The sequence below is a fragment of the Apostichopus japonicus genome, chromosome 12 (assembly GCF_037975245.1).
Source record: "Apostichopus japonicus isolate 1M-3 chromosome 12, ASM3797524v1, whole genome shotgun sequence".
Lineage (NCBI taxonomy): Eukaryota > Metazoa > Echinodermata > Holothuroidea > Aspidochirotida > Stichopodidae > Apostichopus > Apostichopus japonicus.
In genome coordinates, this window is record NC_092572.1 from 23,202,932 (window position 1) to 23,222,995 (window position 20,064).

General features: G+C 38.2%; 2 protein-coding genes across 8 annotated transcripts in view; one reads left to right on the top strand and one right to left on the bottom strand.

The window, feature by feature from the left end:
• The window catches only part of LOC139977617 (neural cell adhesion molecule 2-like), a 64,021-nt gene extending 58,262 nt beyond the window's left edge, over positions 1-5,759 (top strand). For all 7 annotated transcript variants that reach the window (XM_071987053.1, XM_071987055.1, XM_071987054.1 and 4 more), the window contains one exon: positions 1,772-5,759. In XM_071987053.1, coding sequence (XP_071843154.1) covers positions 1,772-1,841 — 70 coding nt within the window. In that variant the 3' untranslated portion in view covers positions 1,842-5,759. The remainder of the gene's footprint in view (positions 1-1,771) is intronic.
• On the bottom strand, positions 2,660-20,027 carry LOC139977619 (uncharacterized). The gene is made up of 11 exons (XM_071987065.1): positions 19,867-20,027; positions 18,134-18,271; positions 17,583-17,668; positions 17,109-17,170; positions 16,462-16,594; positions 15,594-15,658; positions 14,584-14,800; positions 13,030-13,127; positions 11,098-12,193; positions 10,203-10,284; positions 2,660-9,591 (listed from the first exon to the last, which is right to left on the bottom strand). The coding sequence occupies exons 1-11, from the start codon at positions 20,006-20,008 to the stop codon at positions 9,452-9,454; spliced, it is 2,259 nt and encodes a 752-aa protein (XP_071843166.1). The 5' UTR covers positions 20,009-20,027; the 3' UTR covers positions 2,660-9,451.
• Positions 20,028-20,064: the final 37 nt, after the last annotated feature.

A 20,064-nucleotide genomic window follows, 5' to 3' on the forward strand; every position in this document is an offset into this window, starting at 1 on the left:
GTGATAATTGTCCAGTTTAGGCCATTCATGTCCAAGCAAGCATTTTACAGCCATTATCACTCTCAGTGGCATTTCTTTCTCTGAAATATTTCTTTTTTGATTTAAATATTCCCCCTCAATATCTGCCATTAATTTGGCGATGGTTTATGATATCCAAGCAAGAACTAATTTGCAAGAATCTAGATCATTCAAAAAGTTTGCCCACTATAAACCCTCGTATTATAAAAAAAAAAATGGACCAAATGTGCCAAAATATTTCAGTGTGGGGAGCCTCGATCTGCAGCCGGTTCCCTTGATCTACCCCTGCAATTTCTGTGGATCAGTCAAGCACAGTATGGAGACCCCTAGAGTGTATACTAACAGCATGCATGATTTAGATGCAGGACATTAATTTTCATCTCATAAATATTCATCATTGTCAGATCATCACCGAATTCATGAATAGTAAACATCACATTTATATGTATATGCATGAGCACACATCAGATTGCCATTTATCCAACTTTCTAAGATTTACGAGCCAGTCTTATATCTAAGCTTTGGTTGCATTTTTATTCTCTTTATAAAAGTTAATTGGGGAAACAGGTCTCTAGTCAGTTTTGAAGTAAAGACAGCATCTAGTGATGAAATTGAAAGGTGAATCATGTCGGTATGCATAGCTGTGTCACAGGTGACACTAGTGTGACAGAGGTACAGCTGGTTAGCTTGTCACTGTACCACTGTGTCACAGCTTGCTGTGTCACAGGTAATGAGCCAGTTATTAAGGCACCAAAAATGAAAGGGGCTGCAGCAGCTGCAAGATCCCACTGCAGCAATGCTGATTCAAAATATCATACTAAAGAGTTCAGTATGGGAGATAGTACAAAGCCTATTGTGTGTAACTACACAGTACAAAAGGTTACATCTGCCAATTTAAAATATCAAACAATAGAGTGTATATTGGGATACAGACAATGCCTATTGTATGTATTACTACACAGTACGAAAGGTTGCATCTGTGATACACTGCATCCAGCAGCCGACTCGGTGTCCTACTTTGAGTCTTGGCTGTGTGTTCTTGTATGTGATTCATTCTGTCAAATTTTGCCCTAATTCAGACTAGAGTTGCCAATGTTTCTCTTATCATTCCTACAATTTTATTAGAAGAAAAGGTCTTATATAATAATCATCCTTTTCACCAATACCTAACATTTGGTCCCTCCCAATGGTTGTAAGTTCCACCAAAAGGGAAGATTTTTTATTTTATGGAATTTGTAGGCATTCCCACAGCTACTGTAGGGCATAGCTTGAAACTTATCTGAACTGGCTACAGAGAGCTAATTCTCGTATAGTGGATGGTGTCGGCATTGAAATAGCACAGTAGCAAAAAAACAGTAAAATATTTGTATCGGTGCATGTGGGTTTGAGGCTTCAAATGGGAATCGACTTAAAATCTGACATCAATAGAGGGCAGCATTTCGTTATTAGAATACTGTGAAGAGAGAGATTTTAAGAAGTGTAGATCTGAGTCTGTTCAGTTGAAATAATTATCAGTTTGATCGGTACTAGGTACGATCGTACTCAGGTCGATCAAACACGCTAAATATTTCATATGTGAAGTTGCTCTACTCTAGAGGAAAAATACAAGATCATTCTGCTTTAATGCTTCGATGGTCTGAGATATACTGATCAAAGTTGTTATTGTCGGCCGTACTTAATTTCCACGTTTACTTAATTTCCATGTTTACCGACATTCTTTCAACCGTTTCATTATTTGTCTCTAACTCCTCAGGGAACCTTATAACTATCCGGAAAGCGACTTTGGTGGATTTGACCAACCGAAAAAGGAATACAGTTACTAACAGAGGGCGGCAAACAGAAAATACGAACATGAAAAATGATCCGAGCAGCTTCCGCCTTCTGACAATTTTTTCAAAACGATTCGAACTGATAATCAATCATGCCAGGTTTCTTCATTTTTTTTATCCAAAACTGTGTTTGAACCTTGAGAATATTTTTTTAAGTATAACGCAAAAGAAGTTGTAAACGATGAGAGGGAAGATATTCGAACAACTCATTTTCAAACACAAAATTCTATAGATCTCATCAACAAAGAATATAAATTTGCCTAAATGCCAAAGTGGTGAAATTTTGTGAGTGTAGGATGATGTAGGTATGTGCTGCCATTACTAAAAAAAGAGCTGGCTCTCCCTGCCTCTCGGATAGAACGAGATGAGGTGACTGGCCGTCCTCGACGTTTGGAAAGACATTCGCAAGAGCGTGTCAGTATACTAATTCACAAGAATAAGAATAGTCGCTTGGAAACTTAAAGGTATTCTTGGTAAAGTCATGAGTTCAATCAGTTGTGTTCACCATCTACACAAACGATTTCGGAGTTTCGGACAGCTTGAAGAAGACACCGACATGCATTACTGCCTAACAGAAGACCTTTGACCTTTGATCAACCTTTTCAAGACACTTTGAAGTAGGGTTTTTCATGAGTATTGTATATAGCCAGATTGATATTTTTCAATGGTGCTGGGGGTATCAGGACTCATGATAGGGAGGACAGGGGGAAGGGGGAGTACTGGGAAGATTGTTAGTACTGAATATTCATGAAGATGATTAATGTAATGAATATTCACACTTTTTAGATAACTATGGGAAAGTCTAATATTGATTTTGTTTTCTTTCTTTCTTTCATTTTTTTTTTTTTTTTTTTAATAATTAGAACATTTGTTGGAAGAACGGTGCAATGGCATGAAATATTTCATGCGTAGTTTTACAACCCTTAGGATGGTTCTTCTCCTAGTAACTACCAGTACATATAACTAATGTATATTAGTGTGTTGTACTCTCTACTAGTACTAGTAGTAGTTTTCATGTCTCTACAGGTGTACTTTCTCCAAGTACTATCCACACTATTTATATCTAGTAACTACCAGTACAAACAACTAATGTATATTAGTGTGTTGTACTCTCTACTAGTACTAGTAGTAGTTTTCATGTCTCTACAGGTGTACTTTCTCCAAGTACTATCCACACTATGTATATCTAGTAACTACCAGTACAAACAACTAATGTATATTAGTGTGTGGTACTCTCTACTAGTACTAGTAGTAGTTTTCATGTCTCTACAGGTGTACTTTCTCCAAGTACTATCCACACTATGTATATCTAGTAACTACCAGTACAAACAACTAATGTATATTAGTGTGTTGTACTCTCTACTAGTACTAGTAGTAGTTTTCATGTCTCTACAGGTGTACTTTCTCCAAGTACTATCCATACTATGCATATCTTATCACCAGTCAATATTAACGTGACCACTTCAAGGGAATAAGGTGGTAGGCTTGGGATATTGTGGAGAAAATTATGATATAAATGACTTTCTGTAAAGTGTAGACAATCACCTTGATATATTATTCCAAGTAGCCTTAATTCACTAATCCCAGGTGTCAGAATTTATATCACATTTAAATTGATTCGTGTGTAAATTACTATTTCTGTGAACGTCTACTTTAACGTCTAGTCTCGGCCTAGAGTCTAGTCTCTATCTCTAGTCTCGACCCCTAGTCTAGTCTCAGTGTCTTGTCTAGTCTCTAGTCTCAGCCTCTAGTCTAGCCACTGGTCTAGCCTCTAGTCTAGTCTCAGCCTCTAGTCTAGCCACTGGTCTAGCCTCTAGTCTAGCCTCTAGCCTAACCTATAGTCTAGCATCTATTCTAGCCTTGAGTCTATTGTCTAGTCTCGGCCTAGAGTCTAGTCTCAGCCTAGAGTCTAGTCTCTATCTCTAGTCTAGTCTCAGCGTCTTGTCTAGCCTCTAGTCTAGCCACTGGTCTAGCGTCTAGTCTCAGCCTCTAGTCTAGCGTCTAGTCTCAGCCTCTAGTCTAGCCACTGGTCTAGCCTCTAGCCTAACCTATAGTCTAGCATCTATTCTAGCCTTGAGTCTATTGTCTAGTCTCGGCCTCTAGTCTAGTGTCTAGTCTAACCTTTAGTCTAGTGTCTAGTCTAACATCTAGTCTAGCTTCTCTGCCTGTTGGCTAAGATGATGCGTAGTACCTGTTCCCTTGCTTTCGGGATCCGTGACACACATTTCACGATGATCACACAGTCACACTCTCGATGCAAGGAGACCGGGGTTGAGAAGCAGATCAGTCCTTGGGTTGTTTGGTGTTTTCATGCCCAGGTTCTTTCCTGGGTGGCTTTTTTTACAAATAATCTTTAGTCCAGCAGTGCCTTTGTAGCTCCTAACTAAGCTCAGGGATAACTTCGGTCCCTAAAATCCCACATCTCCATCAGAGGAAAGAACAGTTTTACGGCAATAGTGGTGATGACTCATAGCCATGGTAGGTCTGTGTTGTCAAGGAGATGTAAAATGGAGCTTGTCTTGTCAAAAGTTTCAAACTCTACCAAAGTGATTTCTGTCTGTGATTCCATACTTCTTTGTGCTGTCATGTAAGAAAAAAAAGCTGTTTCCTCTTGATAAATATTTTAATATTTATACTGGAATGTAATGAAATGGACACAAGAAAGGTCTTTGTGAAAAAGGCCAAAATCATGAAAAAAGTTATGTGATTACTGGATTAATATCAACAACAAAAAATTTCTCTTTTTTTTATGATAATATTATTGATAGTACAAGCAAAGCATGGCCAGCCTAATGGTAAAATTAAAGGCAAAGTGCACACTTATATAAATCGAAAAAGTTGCAAATCAAAAATTAAAATGCTGAAGGTATATCCGTAGGATGTTTTAAAAGTATTCCGAATTATGCTGATTAATTAAAATTAATACCCAATAGATTTCTTAATGTATCCACGGTTCGATTCTTATGAGATTTTGTTGTTCATATTCTACGTTGTATATAACGAGTAGCTAATAATGTTTTTAGTAATATTGTAATGTTTATTCGTCGGTCCTACTCTTTGTCAGAACGCTGGCAATGTACGAAAGGAGGAAAGAAAAACTAAACCAAAGTTTAAAACTTGTTTGGACGCAAATATAAGGTCCACTCAATAAAGTATTCACTTTACTTACTTATAAATGTTTTGAACTGGTTCTTGTGGTATTTACTGATTTGTCAATGCTGGGGTATTTTTATATGAATGATATAACCAATGGGGTTATCATGCAAGGTTGGCATCTACACGAATAGAATTGATTTTAATATTGAATATAACAACAAAGATAACATCAGCAAGATAATCCCATAACTTAGATGATGATGATGAGTTTTTTTAAAGTTTACTATCATGGTTTTATGAAACACTGCCATTGTTTTCAGAGCGAGAAAATATAGATTCAGTTTATGTTGAATATAGTATTCTCTTGAACCAAATATCTTTATATCTATATTTCACGGTAATGGTACTTTTAAGACGATTTTTCTTTTTTGTTAACTCCTGATTTACGTCCTTGACCTGCATTTATTATGTGCTCATTCACAAGCAATTTCTTTTTCATTTCACTGAAGAAAGAAAAATAATGACCTCATACATCTCTGAGTTTACATTAACATCTTGTTTTGCGTTTGCCAGTAACTAGTATGGACAACAATGGGAAGAAATTTAATAGGTTAAGCGTTAGTAGTTTATAAGATTTTTACAAATACCTTCATAAGTCTTAATGCTTTTAACTTTTTCTTTTTTTTTTCTGTTTGGTTTTTAATGAATCATGGTACATTTATTCATATTGTGGTCATTCATTATCTTGTATACAGATAAAAGTTGTGCAACATTTTATTTCCTTTTTATCTTTCAATAAAAAATATAGAACTGTAATATTTGTCTTGCAATTCTTGTTTTGGTTGTTAAAGAGTTCTCACCTTTCCTTTTAAATTCCGAAAATCTTTTCGAGTCATGAGGAGTTAATCCTTTAAAGCGTTGTGGTTAAAAGCCAGGCCTGAAAGTAGGGGAGGTTAGTTGGATTACAGCCCCAGATCCCTAGGCCAATTTCTTTAACATACAAAGTTGGATCTACATATCAATTATAGATATAATCCAAACTTTGCAGTTGTATTCATCCAACTTTGCAAGGTTCTCAAACTTAAACGTCTGGTGACCTAAAATGACCTTTGACCTCTATGATAAACACTCTGGTTCTGGTCCTCACTTAAGTGGATCCAAGTACTGAGGTATGAGTTCATCCAAACTTTGTTTTGAAACTATAGAGTTGACAAATCTTTCAAAGGTTTACCTCAAATGACCTTTGACCTCTATGATAAACACTCTGGTTCTGGTCCTCAGTAAAGTTGATCCAAGTACTGAGTTAAGAGTTCATCGAAGCTTTGATTTGAAACTATAGTATACAAACTTTTCAAAGGAAAGAATCTGTTGCTTGTGATGTCAAATCTCATTTGAGGTCACCAGAGGTCAAACTCTAAAACCTTTTACATGATATCTAACATTGGGAATCGTGGATACTTCTCATACTTGTTTTTGGTGGAGTTGTGAATTGCCACGTACAGTATACTGACCTGTGTTTATCATGCCATTGTGTAATTGTACATCAAAATAGTAGTTCAGGCTATTTCTATTGTAACAGCTACTTTTGGTTTTAACAAGCAGAAGTGTAGTGCACTGAAGTCATCGAAACCTCAATGAATATTGCATTCTGGTTTTATTAGCAGCCTAGAAACAACACATCCATGAAAAAATAAAACATATAAGCTTAATACATTTACTAAAATATTGAATCCAGTTATTTTTTTTTTTTTTTTTTAACCAAGCAGAAGAAGTCAGTTTATTACTCTTAGCCCGTCCTTTGTATGGGCAAGGAGTTGTTAGAGAAGGATAACAACATTTGCTTCAAAATATAATTTTACTGATAAATGGATACTTGAACACAGCATAAACCTTTTCAAGTCAAATCAGTTTGCTGATTGAATTTTTCTTGACCACTAGAGTAAACACCTTTGAACTACCTGTCCCAAAACAAGTTGTCGACAAAAGCATAGTGCAAGCCATGAATAACTTCTCTTCTTTAATACAGTTCTGCAATAATTCTGTCATAAAATTTTGAACATTTTGGAACAAAAGAATGGTTATTTATTTGATGGGTCTTCAAAGGCTTTACTTAAATAGTAAGAATATTATTTACTCACAATTGCGTCTAAAATAGAATGCAACAAAACTTGCAATTTCGTGATTATTACCAAGTTAACAACATTTGGCCTTAAATATCAGTTGCTAACCGGACTTAACTGTCTTTATTCATATACATGAATAAATAATAAATTAAACATGTTTTAAAAGAAAGTGTAAAAGTAAGTTGGCCTGACGTTTCCATCCTAGTAGGATCTTCAAAGGCTAAATGACAAGTAACAGTAACAGAAGGGACAAAAACACACACAGAATGCAGACAGGTTAATGAGCATGGTGAACACAAGGAGATACTGTAGATGTTTTAAAAAATAGGAAGTCCAAGAATGAACAATAATAAGCTTCAATGTTCTGTATTAATTGATATACAAAATATCACACTTTTTTTTCATATTTTGAAGAAGAGAATATTAGTATTACATGCTGTGGTACTGTATATCAGTCATGCTGTATTCTGGATTGAATTATGACAGCAGATGTGTTTTGTTTGATCACACATTTTGCACAATGAATCTAGTAGTGGATCCAGGATGTGGGCCCTGGGGTTGTTGTCTGTTGAAACTGACAAGTCCACAATCACCACCCCGTAGAGGGCACACATATACAACATTACCATCACATAGAGGGCACATATATCAGGGTAAGAAAAATCACACAACTTTGCAAAAATTGCGGTATAGGCCCCAGTTTGTGTATGCTACAGTGTGTTAGGATAATACTTTTTGTCCCCGAGGTAGAATAGATTTCCCGGATATTCTGCGAATTCCTGCTCATGCCTGATATATACATCATCACCATCCCATAGAGGGGACATATACACCACCCCGTAGATTCCTTTTGAATTCAGCATAGAGTCAAAAACTAGGAACTTGTTAATGAAAGAAGAGATATTTTAGTGATATGTGAAAAGTAATGGTCAAAACCAATTATATAAGTCACCCCTTTGTGGCATAATTAAAGATACTGAGTACTTTAATAGGATCAAAGAGTTTATTGCTGGCTAAAATACTGACCAAACAGAGTCCTGTGACAATGTTACACACTGTTAATTGTCTGCAAAGCAAAGTAGAAACATTGTAATACTAAGAAACTTTTTAAAACCTAAATATCTTTATCCTGATTAAGTGATCCTGGCAGCTGAAACTTAGTTCAGAACTACACTGTTATGAATTATTCAATTGTTTGTCTTCATCACATAACCATCAACAAGTTAAACATCTCAAGGAAAAACTTAAAAGGTTATTAACTACGTCCATTAAGTCCAGGTAAAAGGTAATTAAGTCAATTAAGTCCAGGTATAAGATAATTAAGTCCAGGTAAAAGGTAACTAGGTCCATTAAGTCCAGGTAAAAGGTAACTAAGTCCAGGTTAGAGGTAATTAAGTCTATTTAGTCCAGGTTAAAGGTAACTATGTCCATCAAGTCCAGGTAAAAGGGTAATTAAGTCCAGGTTAAAGGTAACTAGGTCCATTCAGTCTCCATGTACTGCTATAACAATTCCTCTCTACTCCAAACACTGTAATAACATGTTTATAAGCTATATACTGTGCCTTCGTCTACAGGTTTGAGGGATACAATATTTGGAATTCCCGTTGTTTGTAAGATAATGTTATCAACACTTCTGTTTCCCATAAATGTGGTCAATCTTATGCATACTAAGAATTAAATAACCCTTTTATGTTCCATGTTGAATCTCATACTGACATTTAACACATACATGATATTAGGCACACCAATGTTATCCTTCATACAGTCAAGTCTTCCTGATTATAATGAGATTAGCTTAATCTGTCTTGATCCTTCATAGTATGTCGTCTGATATTTAGATATTGACATATTGTGTTGAATGCATGATACTGAGTTTTCATACAGCGCTGCACTCTGTGCTAAAATCTTATCTACCAGGTAATGAGTTCACATATACCACTTTAATCTTTCATACGATTCTGTCTACGGGCAACCAAGATTTGCTTATTCCGCCTATTCTCCTTCATAGAATGTAGTCTGATATTTCCATTAAATATTGTGCCGTCCACTCGATACTGAGCTCGTATATTGTTCAGTGACACCTCATAACATTTCATCTACCTACATTGAGACTTCTCCCTGTAGTAGACATTGATACAGCAGTGGCAACGCAAGAACCAAATTCCTTCCATATACGCAAACCGTCATCGTTTTCAAGTAGCCGAGGAATGGCTTGATGACACCGACTGATCTTACTCATTTCTAACTGAGAATAATTGATTCCCGCCATTCCACTCGGCGCTGAGGGGGTCCACCGTCCTTACCACAGACCAGAGAAATATCATCCTCCTCTATGAACCTCTTTTAGAGTAGACAATCTCAGAGACGGTCCATCCTACTGACGATTTACTTTTTCTTGTTTCTCCGACTCCTGAGAGTTCTTGGGGTGGCGGGAATGGCTTTGATCGCCGGGGACTCGGGTTTCTTCTCCCCGTCGAATGGAATCCCGGGACTGGCTCGCACCCTCTTGTGATAGTCGGTAGAAGCTGTAGGTCAAACACAGGAACACTTATTAACAGAATGTTCAATGTATTAACAGAGACCTCACTGACAATGCTTTTTTTTTTACATTCTATTCTTTCTGGTGTTTTGTGATATTCAGAGCAAATATTCATGGATACATGTTGTCATAGGGTAACTGGAATACTAGAATGGGTTGAGGGGAGGGGGAAGGTTGAGGGGGTGGGGAGGGGGCGGGCAGGAGAGTATGCTACATTTGTAAACAGACCATATAATATATCACATTAACCCACTTATATGTTTGAGAAATCAAGAACTAATAAGGGTGCAAAGAGGGGGGGGGGGGGAGGAGGAGAGCAGTGAGACTATGTAGGGTGGGGGACAATTTAATACTAAACCTATCAGACAATTATCGAAAAGAAATCACTTCGGAGCAGATGGATAAAACTAGCCATCGATAGAAGGCTAGACCCAAAAAAATGGTCAGCAAATTTCTAAACAACTCTGTGTTAAAACTTCTATTCAGTCACGTTTGTAGTAGGGATGCAGAATAAAATGGAAGGGGCATTACATCAAGTTATCACCATCTTCGTCTGTCTAGTTTTAGACGTAAGAGAAATCGACGCTGGATACTTACGGAGTTCTTCATTCTTAGCCAAAGCAATCTTGACTCGCTTCCTGAGAGTTGGAGGAGTGTAAGCACTGGTTTTTGAGGCACTCTGAAAAGGTTAGGGTCAAAGGTCAGAATAATAAATTTGCATCACTATTGTAGCTTTCAAATATATCAAGTTCAAAGGTCTGCTATCTTAATTTACATATATATATATATATATAATTATATATATATATTATTTGAAAAAAGCAGAGAAATAAGATATGACTCATAATTGACAAATAAGGAGTATTGTCTTAGAAAATGTATTGGAATTTTTTGGTCCCCCTGGGACCTTCCTCTGCAATTCGACGGTCTCAGGGGGACCGAAAATTCCACTATATTTTCTCAAACAGTAATCCTTATTTTTCAATTCAGACTCATATCTTATTTCTAAGCTTTTTTCTAATATTATTGACTTTTGGAGAATAAGTGGACGTTCTCGGGCTTCAAACCCGGGCCTCCCGCTTTTTATGCAGACAACCTAACCAACCAGGGTATGGACACTGATTGTATGAGGTTCAAAAACAGGAAGGAAGGTCGTCATTACACCAGGGGTTTGCCACCTGTATGGAACAAAGCTAGTTCTGTTTGGGTGACATATTTTGCCTTACTATAGAGATCAATCATGATGCTAACCATGCAATTCCCAAATACACCTAACTTATCTTTCAGAAACCTCTACTATGATATTGACTGAACAAACATTATCTGTATGTACGAAGCATTGAAATGACCTGACAACTGTGACTGCCGTTCAAATTTTCCTGGGGTTCCCACTAACAATAAGATGGGAGCTTTGAATCTACTCAAACCACGCATCGTAGATGATATTAAGAATCAGCAATAATCATAAAATGCCGACATTTAATGTACTCACAGAAACAGTTTTGATTTCATCACTACTTCTTCCAGTCTTCCCATCTTTCAAGGCTGCTGCTGTTGACTTTCTCTTCCCTCTTTTAGCTTGCTTGGAGACAGCTCCATCCTCCTGCATGGCCTCCTCTCTCTCTTCCTGCATCTGTGCAAACTCCGTCTCTATCTCCTCCCTAAGCTCGGTCATGTCTAGCCCTGTATCGTCTTCTCTCGATACGGCAGACTTCCTCTTACTTCTCTTCTGTTGCTGCTGCAATCCTCTCCCTGTTTCGTTCTTCTTCGTCTCTTCCTCCTCCTCCTCCACGTTCTTCTCTTCGACACCATCCTCGTTCTCTGTCATCCTCTTGGATTTTCTTCGCCTTGGCGTTTTCCTTTCAGCAACTACAATCTCTTCCGGTTCCTTTGCATCCTCCGACATCACTGTCCTCTCGGCTCCTTCATCTTCATCCCTCTTGCCCTCTTTTCCCCGAGCAGACTTTCGTTTAGTTTTCCTCTGCTTTGCTGGGATCTCCTCATTCCTCGCTGCCTCCACTCTTTCATCTTCATCTATTATGATAATCTCTTCGGCTGAACCTTCCAGTTTCTCATTCTCTTCCTCCTTTGAAGCTTTAGACTTCCTCTTACTCTTCCTCCTTGGGATGACGTCGCTCCCCTCTCTGGATCCGCTCTCCTGGCGAGCACCTCTTGTTGTCCTCCTCTCCTCGGCATCTTCTTGATCTGCTCCGGCCGCTCCAATCTCCACTTCATCCATCTCTTCTATCGTTTCCTCCTCCTCCGCATGATCCTCAGAATCTCCTCCTCCTCCCTCCTCCTTATTCTTTGACTTTGCCGAGCTGTCATCCTCCTCCTCTCCATCCTCCTGGTTGTTGTTTCCCTCGGTAACTTCCTTCTTCCCGCTGCCTCCTCCTAACAGAGCTTGCCTCTCCTGTCGTTTCTGTTGCCTCCTCCTCTTCTTCCTCTCCTTCGATTGCTGCTTTCTCAGTTTCAGCTTCTCCGCCAGCTTTGGGTTGTCCACTTTCAGAAACTCATCGTCCCGCCTCTCGGACGTGTCGTCCTTGATCAGTTTTGACGGATGGAACCCGTTCAGGAGATTACGATACCTGGGAAAGATGAAATAAAAATGATGAGATAAAAATGATGAGGAGATAAAGTTGATAAAGTTGATGAAGTATCCTCACCTCCTAGTAGCAACTCATCCAATCTCCAGACAGATTTAATTCTTTATGTAGAGGACTAGGTACATAACCGGATATGATGATTATAACTATATCTCTAAAGTATTCCTTACACTAGCATACCAACTTCCATAACCTTACCCTTATACGTCAGTGATGTAGGCAACAGTCAAATATATATTATCTAAGCAACGTTTGGAGAAGCACGAAGCGAGAAAATTTCAGTGGTTTCTGATCTTAAGCAAAGCAGTATCAATTTCAATTTCAAATTTATTTTCTCATATGTTTGTACAAGAACAAGAATATAAAACTAACATTACAGTAGGGAGGTTAACATATGAAGGCCTCTAGGAAAACAGCAAGGCTGTTATCTCAGCTATTGACCAGCTACAAATTAAAGTTGCATGCAGTTTGATTGAAACAGTCTCATCAGCTCAAAACCACAGATTTTTAAACAATTTACTCAAGTCTCCAGGATTATTAAACACTAGATTTGTGATTCAGTTTTAAGAAGTAACAGAGCTTTTCTTAATATCTCAAAAGGGAACAGACTTCCTGCAGGTTTTCAACGTGAGTTGTGAGCTTACTGAAAAACAAATTAACATAATAGTTAAGTCTGTAATCTTTGCACAATCATGTGTAAGAGATGTTACTGTGTTAACATAGCAAAACCTGCTTAGATTTTTCACCCTTTAGAAAAATTTAAAAAAAAACTGAATTATGGGAAGAGGTTAAACAAAACAGGACAAAGCAAGACTCACAAGAAGATGGTTTTGTACATCCGCCTCCTATTCCTGGACTGGATATCTGGTTGACTGGCATATTTCAGAAGCAAATTCTTTATCTCTAAATGGTCAAACTGTGAAAAACAAGAATTAACGAGGAGAAAAAAAGACAAATGGAAATTAAAATGAAGGAATAAATAGTGAGCTGACTGATGAATGATATCTGACTTATCCTGAGAGTCTACCTAGACTGACACCTACCAATAAATCCACTACCTCCCCCTGCCCCCCTCTCCTCCCCCTCATCTACCTCCATCCCTGAGAGTCTACCTAGACTGACACATACCGATTAATCCACTATCTTCCCCTGCCCCCCCTTTCCTCCTCCTTATCTACCCCTCTGCCCACCTCTCCTCCCCCTTATCTACCCCCTGTCCCCTCTCCTCCCCCTTATCTACCCCCTGCCCACCTCTCCTCCCCTTATCTACCCCCTGCCCACCTCTCCTCCCCCTCATCTACCCCTGCCCCCTTTCCTCCCCTTACCTACCCCCTTCCCCCTGCCTACCCTCCCCTCCCTTTTATTTTCAGCAATCCTCCTTTACATCATACTCTTTAAATATTCAAAAGTGTTTGCATCATTTATAAGCAATTCAGTTTTCTTTCTTCTAACTTTCTCACATTGTTCTTCTTACATCATAACTCATCAGAGATACTGCAGGATGAACGATTTATTTAAAACGTTCCTCTACTCTTCTTCTTCTTGTTCCTCTGCGTCACCGATTTACGAATATTTCTTTGAAGCCGATTGCAACAAGACTGACAATAAAGCAGCCACACTCACAAATATTACACTTATAGTTCCCTACTTTAGTTGTTCCAAGTTGACTGCATCCAAGAAGAAAGTGAACACCCAGAAAACAAACGTTGGCCGAGCCCAGGCTAGAGCTATACTCAGGGATGTGCCCACGCTGGGCGGCACTGGGCGGCCCCGCCCAGCATTAAAAATTACCACCCAGCACTGTCTTAAAAAATTGTGAATCCCCCCCAGCACTATTTTCACCTAAAATCACGACATTCCTAACAATATATTCAACATAAATTGGGCCTAGCCTATGCCAAAATCATAAAGACTAATAATGCATCAGTTACGCATGCGAGAAACATTACTTACGGCTCTCAATCGGTCCCTTGTAAAATCTCTTGGATACAAACTAATAACTTTAATCAGGTACGTAATATATTTCACTATAAATGTAAATTGTTAGCAAAACTATACTGTGTATGTGCTTAAAAAGTTACACAAGTGCCAACATTTGGCATCTGAGCAAAAATTTCTCAAAAGGGCGGGGGACACCCCTCCCTCTTAGACCCCTGCCTCAGGACGGTGATCAGTATACCCGGAGAATATAGAGAAAACTGAGGATAGAAAGAACAGGGACTTCTAGTCTGTTTCTAGCATTGTCTTAATAGGTTGTTACCAGTTAACGTCGGTGGCGCTCTTCACAAATGATACTCCTTGAAAGGTTTTCACCTTTCTTGGCTGGTTTGTTTTCCCATTACATTTATATTCCTCACATAACATGCACTTACCTCCAACATTGGTAGTTCTTCAAAGACTTTCACCCCTTCTTTTTGGACTGCTTTGTTTTTTTCCTCAAAAGATTCAAAGATCATCATCTCCTCCGATACCCCCTGCTTCTCCTCATCTACTTCCTCCTCCTCATCTTCCTCCTCCTCCAGGCCAAGCCAAGCCTGGTTTACAATCTCCTCAAATATCGTCACCATGATGGAGGATGTCAGAGACTGTCTGTAGGTTGTTTAAATAAATATTTATGCCTTCTTAGTCACAGTAATTAGCATAGCTGTGACCAACGTAAAAGTTCAGTGGAAATTTACTTGTCAGTGATGATAGAGGTAAATATTGCTACCATACTGGTTACCAGGTAACATTAATGAATATTCGTGCCTTGTTAGTCACAGTAATTAGCATAGCTGTGACCAAAGTGAAAAGTTCAGTGGAAATTTACTTGTCAGTGATGATAGAGGTAAATACTGCTACCATACTGGTTACCAGGTAACATTAATGAATATTCGTGCCTTGTTAGTCACAGTAATTAGCATAGCTGTGACCAAAGTGAAAAGTTCAGTGGAAATTTACTTTTCAGTGATGATAGAGGTAAATACTTCTACCATACTGGTTACCAGGTAACATTAATGAATATTCATGCCTTGTTAGTCACAGTAATTAGCATAGCTGTGACCAAAGTGAAAAGTAGGAAATTTACTTTTCAGTAATGATAGAGGTAAATATTACTACCATACTGGTTAAAACCTAACATTCACAATTTGGAGATGTATTACGAGTTTGAAGTCGGAAATTGGAATGTAATTTTATAAAGAATTCATCAACCACAGTGCAAGATTAAGATATCACATAGTTACAGCAGATTTGATGCAGAAAACACCTACGAAGAAATGGAATGCTTCTTCATTTCTACGATATCGATACAAATCAATCCACACACAGCATTCACAAAAGACATTCAAGCTAAAACGATGGTTTTCATATGAGGTTTACTGTGTATCATCATTTCACTTACACATTAGTTCGAGATGCTAGTTTCACCAGTGGTTCCAAAAACGCCAAGACTTGCTCCCTTGTGAGCTACAGTAAAATGAAGAGATAATGAGGTAAATTGAGATTAACAGAGAGACCGAGAGAGAGAGAGAACCACCATGTCCATTCTGATTCACAAGCAAACAAAGAAAGACCAATCGATAGAGATTGTCTATAAGATGGATTAAATATATTACAGAGTGTCAAGACTTATTATGACAACTTTTTATATCACAACTAATCACGGACGGTCCTTGATATACAGTTCCCCCCCCCCAACCCCACAGGCACATAACTGATGACATTCTATGGTAGCCACAGGCCAGTGCTAGAGGAGTCAGCAAAACTTGCAGCACATTATTATACAGTTATGATTAACCAAGGAACATATATATACATCTTGATACAACATAACTTGACAATAACACAGAGAGAGCAGCAGGAATTCCAAGATGAGCATACCACTCAACTGTATTCAAGCAAATCATACTGTACGTAACTCAGAGACTGGGAAATTGTCACAATATCTTGTAAAAGAGCAAAAAAAAGTGGTCTGCCAAAGAGTGACATCAGGAATGAGAACGAAGCACAATCTGTGCTTCTCTTTTACATTAAAATCCTAAAAAAAAAAAAAATCTGTTTTATTTTGCGTATCAGCCATGTCATCTTTTTTTCTCTTTTACACTATAATCCTAAAAATTGCTTTATTTTATTTTTACTTTTTGTATCAGCCATTTCAAAGAATTGAATCTAACTATCTCTCCTTTTTCTCTATTCAGCATTTATTCCAATGATATACATGTATGATGATAACATATCTCTCTATTCTACATATCAATACGTTCACGTACCTCCTCTCCACCAATCCTGGAGATTTCTTCAATGTAGATATCAAGCAGAAAGAACCTCAATCCATCAGGACAGGTGGCTTTGCTTGCTTGCAATGGATGACGCTCCAAAATAGCAATCAAATCCTTAAACATGCTGTAAAGAAAAGACAGTAACGTGAGATTCTGCGAGATAGTAGCTGGACTACATAAACAATCTACTGGATAGTGACTGGACTATGTAAATAGTCTGTGAGATAGTAACTGGACTACATAAACAATCTATGGGATAGTGACTGGACTACATAAATAGTCGGTGAGATAGTAATTGGACTACATAAATAATTTACGGGAAATAATCTACCGGATTGTGACTGGACTTATACATGATCAATGTATTTACTATTTTTAACATTAACACAGTGAGAGGTCTACAGGGAGTTACTGACTCATATAAAGCTTGTTTCGGTGGCAATCAGGCTGTTGATTTACGGAAGAATCACTGAGAAAGTGAAAAAGTAAATAACGGACACTGTATATATATATATATATATATATATATATATATATATATATATACTGTAGGCTTTGAGCCAGTATTTGCTTGTTCCACAAACAGTGACTCTTTTGTATTCAAATATCTTGAAGGATAAAGCTGACTATAATCTTACCTCTCTTCCCAACCTTGCTTCTTCAACAAGATCAAAGTTTGTCTGAAAATTCTCCTGTACAGCTGAGAAAAGAGCAAGTAAATTCCATTAAGAAACACATGCAGCAATATAAAACCAGAATGCCTCATTAAATAAAGTTGTCGCCTGGCAAACAATGTTCAACATCCTAACAATGCAACAGACTAGTACAGACACAAAGAGAGTAATAACAAAATTAACTTGCTGTAGTATAAAGTTGCATTCATTTTCCAAACGGTTTGCAAACTTCCTGTCACTGGTGTGCAGAATATACATTTTCGGCTAATATTGCAATATTTTCCGTACATGTTTTAATATGAATTTTTTAAACCATGAAGCCTGCTTTTAATTGGAGGTCAACTTGAACAGATCAATGTACATTTAATAAGTATTTCATGACAGTATGGTTCTCTTTTTAATAATAAAAATATACAGAGAAGAACGCAAAAATCTCACCATGAAATATTTATCCGCTCGGAGGTAATCGATGCCGTACCATTCTCTCCTCATGGTGATTAGGAACGTCTCAAAATACATCAGACCTAAACAGAGAAAAACACATTTTAAATCTTGTGATCATCCACATACTTTACACACTGTCAGTCTTACCAGCTCTTCCACCTCAGCTCATTACATAGTCATGTACTCCTCCTTACTTTGCTTCAAGATTTGCTTTGTAAATTATTTTTCTCAAAGAGGCGGTCTGCTAAGTCTTCTTCTATCATATCTTGTTGCTTATCCCACTACCGTAACCCCTGCTCATTAATCCACAACCTTATCTCTACCTCCCCCTGCCCCATCCCCCCCTCACTGCCAAGTCCTTGGTTATGCAACTTGCAATGTACCTTGCTCAGCAGTTTGTAAGTAATGTATCACTTCACCAAATCATATTCCACCAAGATCTTGTCACTGGTACCCATCCAGTAACCCTCACAGTCATGGATCTCACAACCCTTAACTCTCCCCCCCCCCTGCCCCTTCCCTCTGTATGGACTTGAGGACTGTACCTTGTTCAGGGGTTTGAAAGTTGTGCACCATCTCTGAGAGGCTATCTGCCAGATCTTCCTGCACCAGCATCTTGTCGCTCATCCACATACAGTAATATAGACCTTTCCATATTCTCAGCATCTCCTCTTGATCAAATCCTGTGACAAGATGTTACACATAGATGAAATGAGGAACAAGCTATTTCCAGTTCCATGGATACACTGTACATTAATACTTACAATGTACCCACGATGCACTACCTACTGTATTTTCATTTCAGGCTACTTTACACTGCACCATTGTAACATTCTTATGGATTTATCACATGGTGTCATCACACATACAGTAAACAGCACACAGGATCACCTACTTCAACCAATAGCCTAATCATGCGTAGTATCTATTTCTTTTCCAAAGAAGTGGTGATACTCACTTGACGTAACATTATCATGGTCATAAGGTTACAATCTTGATGTATTTATGTATTATGTCACAGATGCATTGAATAATTATGTGGTGTGGTCATGTGATATGATGTGATTTGGTGTTGTAGTGTTGTGGTTTGGTGTGATGTGATGTGTGGTACAGTATCTCGAATGATGTTCACTACACAGTCTTCATCAGCTGTACTTACACCTGAAGTAGGATTGCATTACCAGATTGACAAACCTAACATTAAGCCAAATGGAACTCAATACCAAAATATTCCTGTGGTTAGCTAAAGATGTGTGCTCAGTGTTGTCATTGGAATCAAAAATTTTCACAAGAAAATTTTTATGAATTGATTATACCTCAGCTATTAGCTTGCAGTTACTTTGAATTGTCTTATCTTATCAAACTAGGTTTTTCCTAACATAATGAAACATAAAAACAGGTCTGGAACTGAGGATTTGACCTAAATTCCATGAAAAAGTAATCACAAAGGAATGCATCATGCATTACAGGGCAAGGGCGTAGGAACCGGGGGGGCTGGGGGGCGCCAGCCCCCCAGTGGAAAATATGGAGGGGCGGAAGTATCATTCCGTCCCCCCGCTCCGCAAGTCAGAAAACCCCTTTTTCATTTCCAAATGAGAAAAAAATCTCATTTGGAGCACCAATTTGCATCTAAGGCCAGGTGAAAATGCAAAATTATACATAATGGAGTGGATGGGTTGAAGTGTGCTATGTTGCACCAAATTGCATCTGAGGCCAACTAGAAATGCAAAAAAATTCCAAAGGGGAGGGGGACACCCCCTCCCCCAGGCCGGCCATCAGTCTTCAGCCCCCTCACTCAAAAGTACCTTCCTACGCCACTGTTACAGGGTACTGTATCAATGGGCAGTTTAAAAAAAGGCACAATAATAGGCCTTGAAATTGTGAGTAGTATTGCTGGCTAAATGCAAGTGGATTTCAAAAAATAAATAAATTTGAATTAAGGCCTAGGCCTAGGCTGTCTACTCTGTAAAACTTAGTTACTAAGTTTTAAATTCAATACTACATACCATGTGAAAATAAGTCTTGAGGTATTCATATTGAATGAACATTATAATGGCTACAAGGATAATGTATTAATGGCAGTGACAAACCGTGTGTGTTGCTAGAAATTTTGAACATGGCACCTCGTGCCGCTGCCACTCCGGTACGAAGAACCTCAGCCTAATGTTAAATGATAACGTTAGCTGAAACGATAGGTAACTTAACATGTGATCTTAAAACAGCAATAACACTAGTCTAATCAAATCAATTGACACCACAATAGGCTAGTCTTAGTTACCTGACTCTTTGCCTGATCGAGCCTTCATCCACTTAGAAAGCTTTTTGACAGCTCTGTCTCGAATTTTCTTCTCATTCGATGCCAAATGTTGGGCAAAATGTTTTTCCATGTCGTGCTTCGGTTTCTCCGTGGTGGCCGCCATTTTGAATTACATACGTTCACGTTTACTTCTTTGTACATACTGAGAGAGCCCCCTCA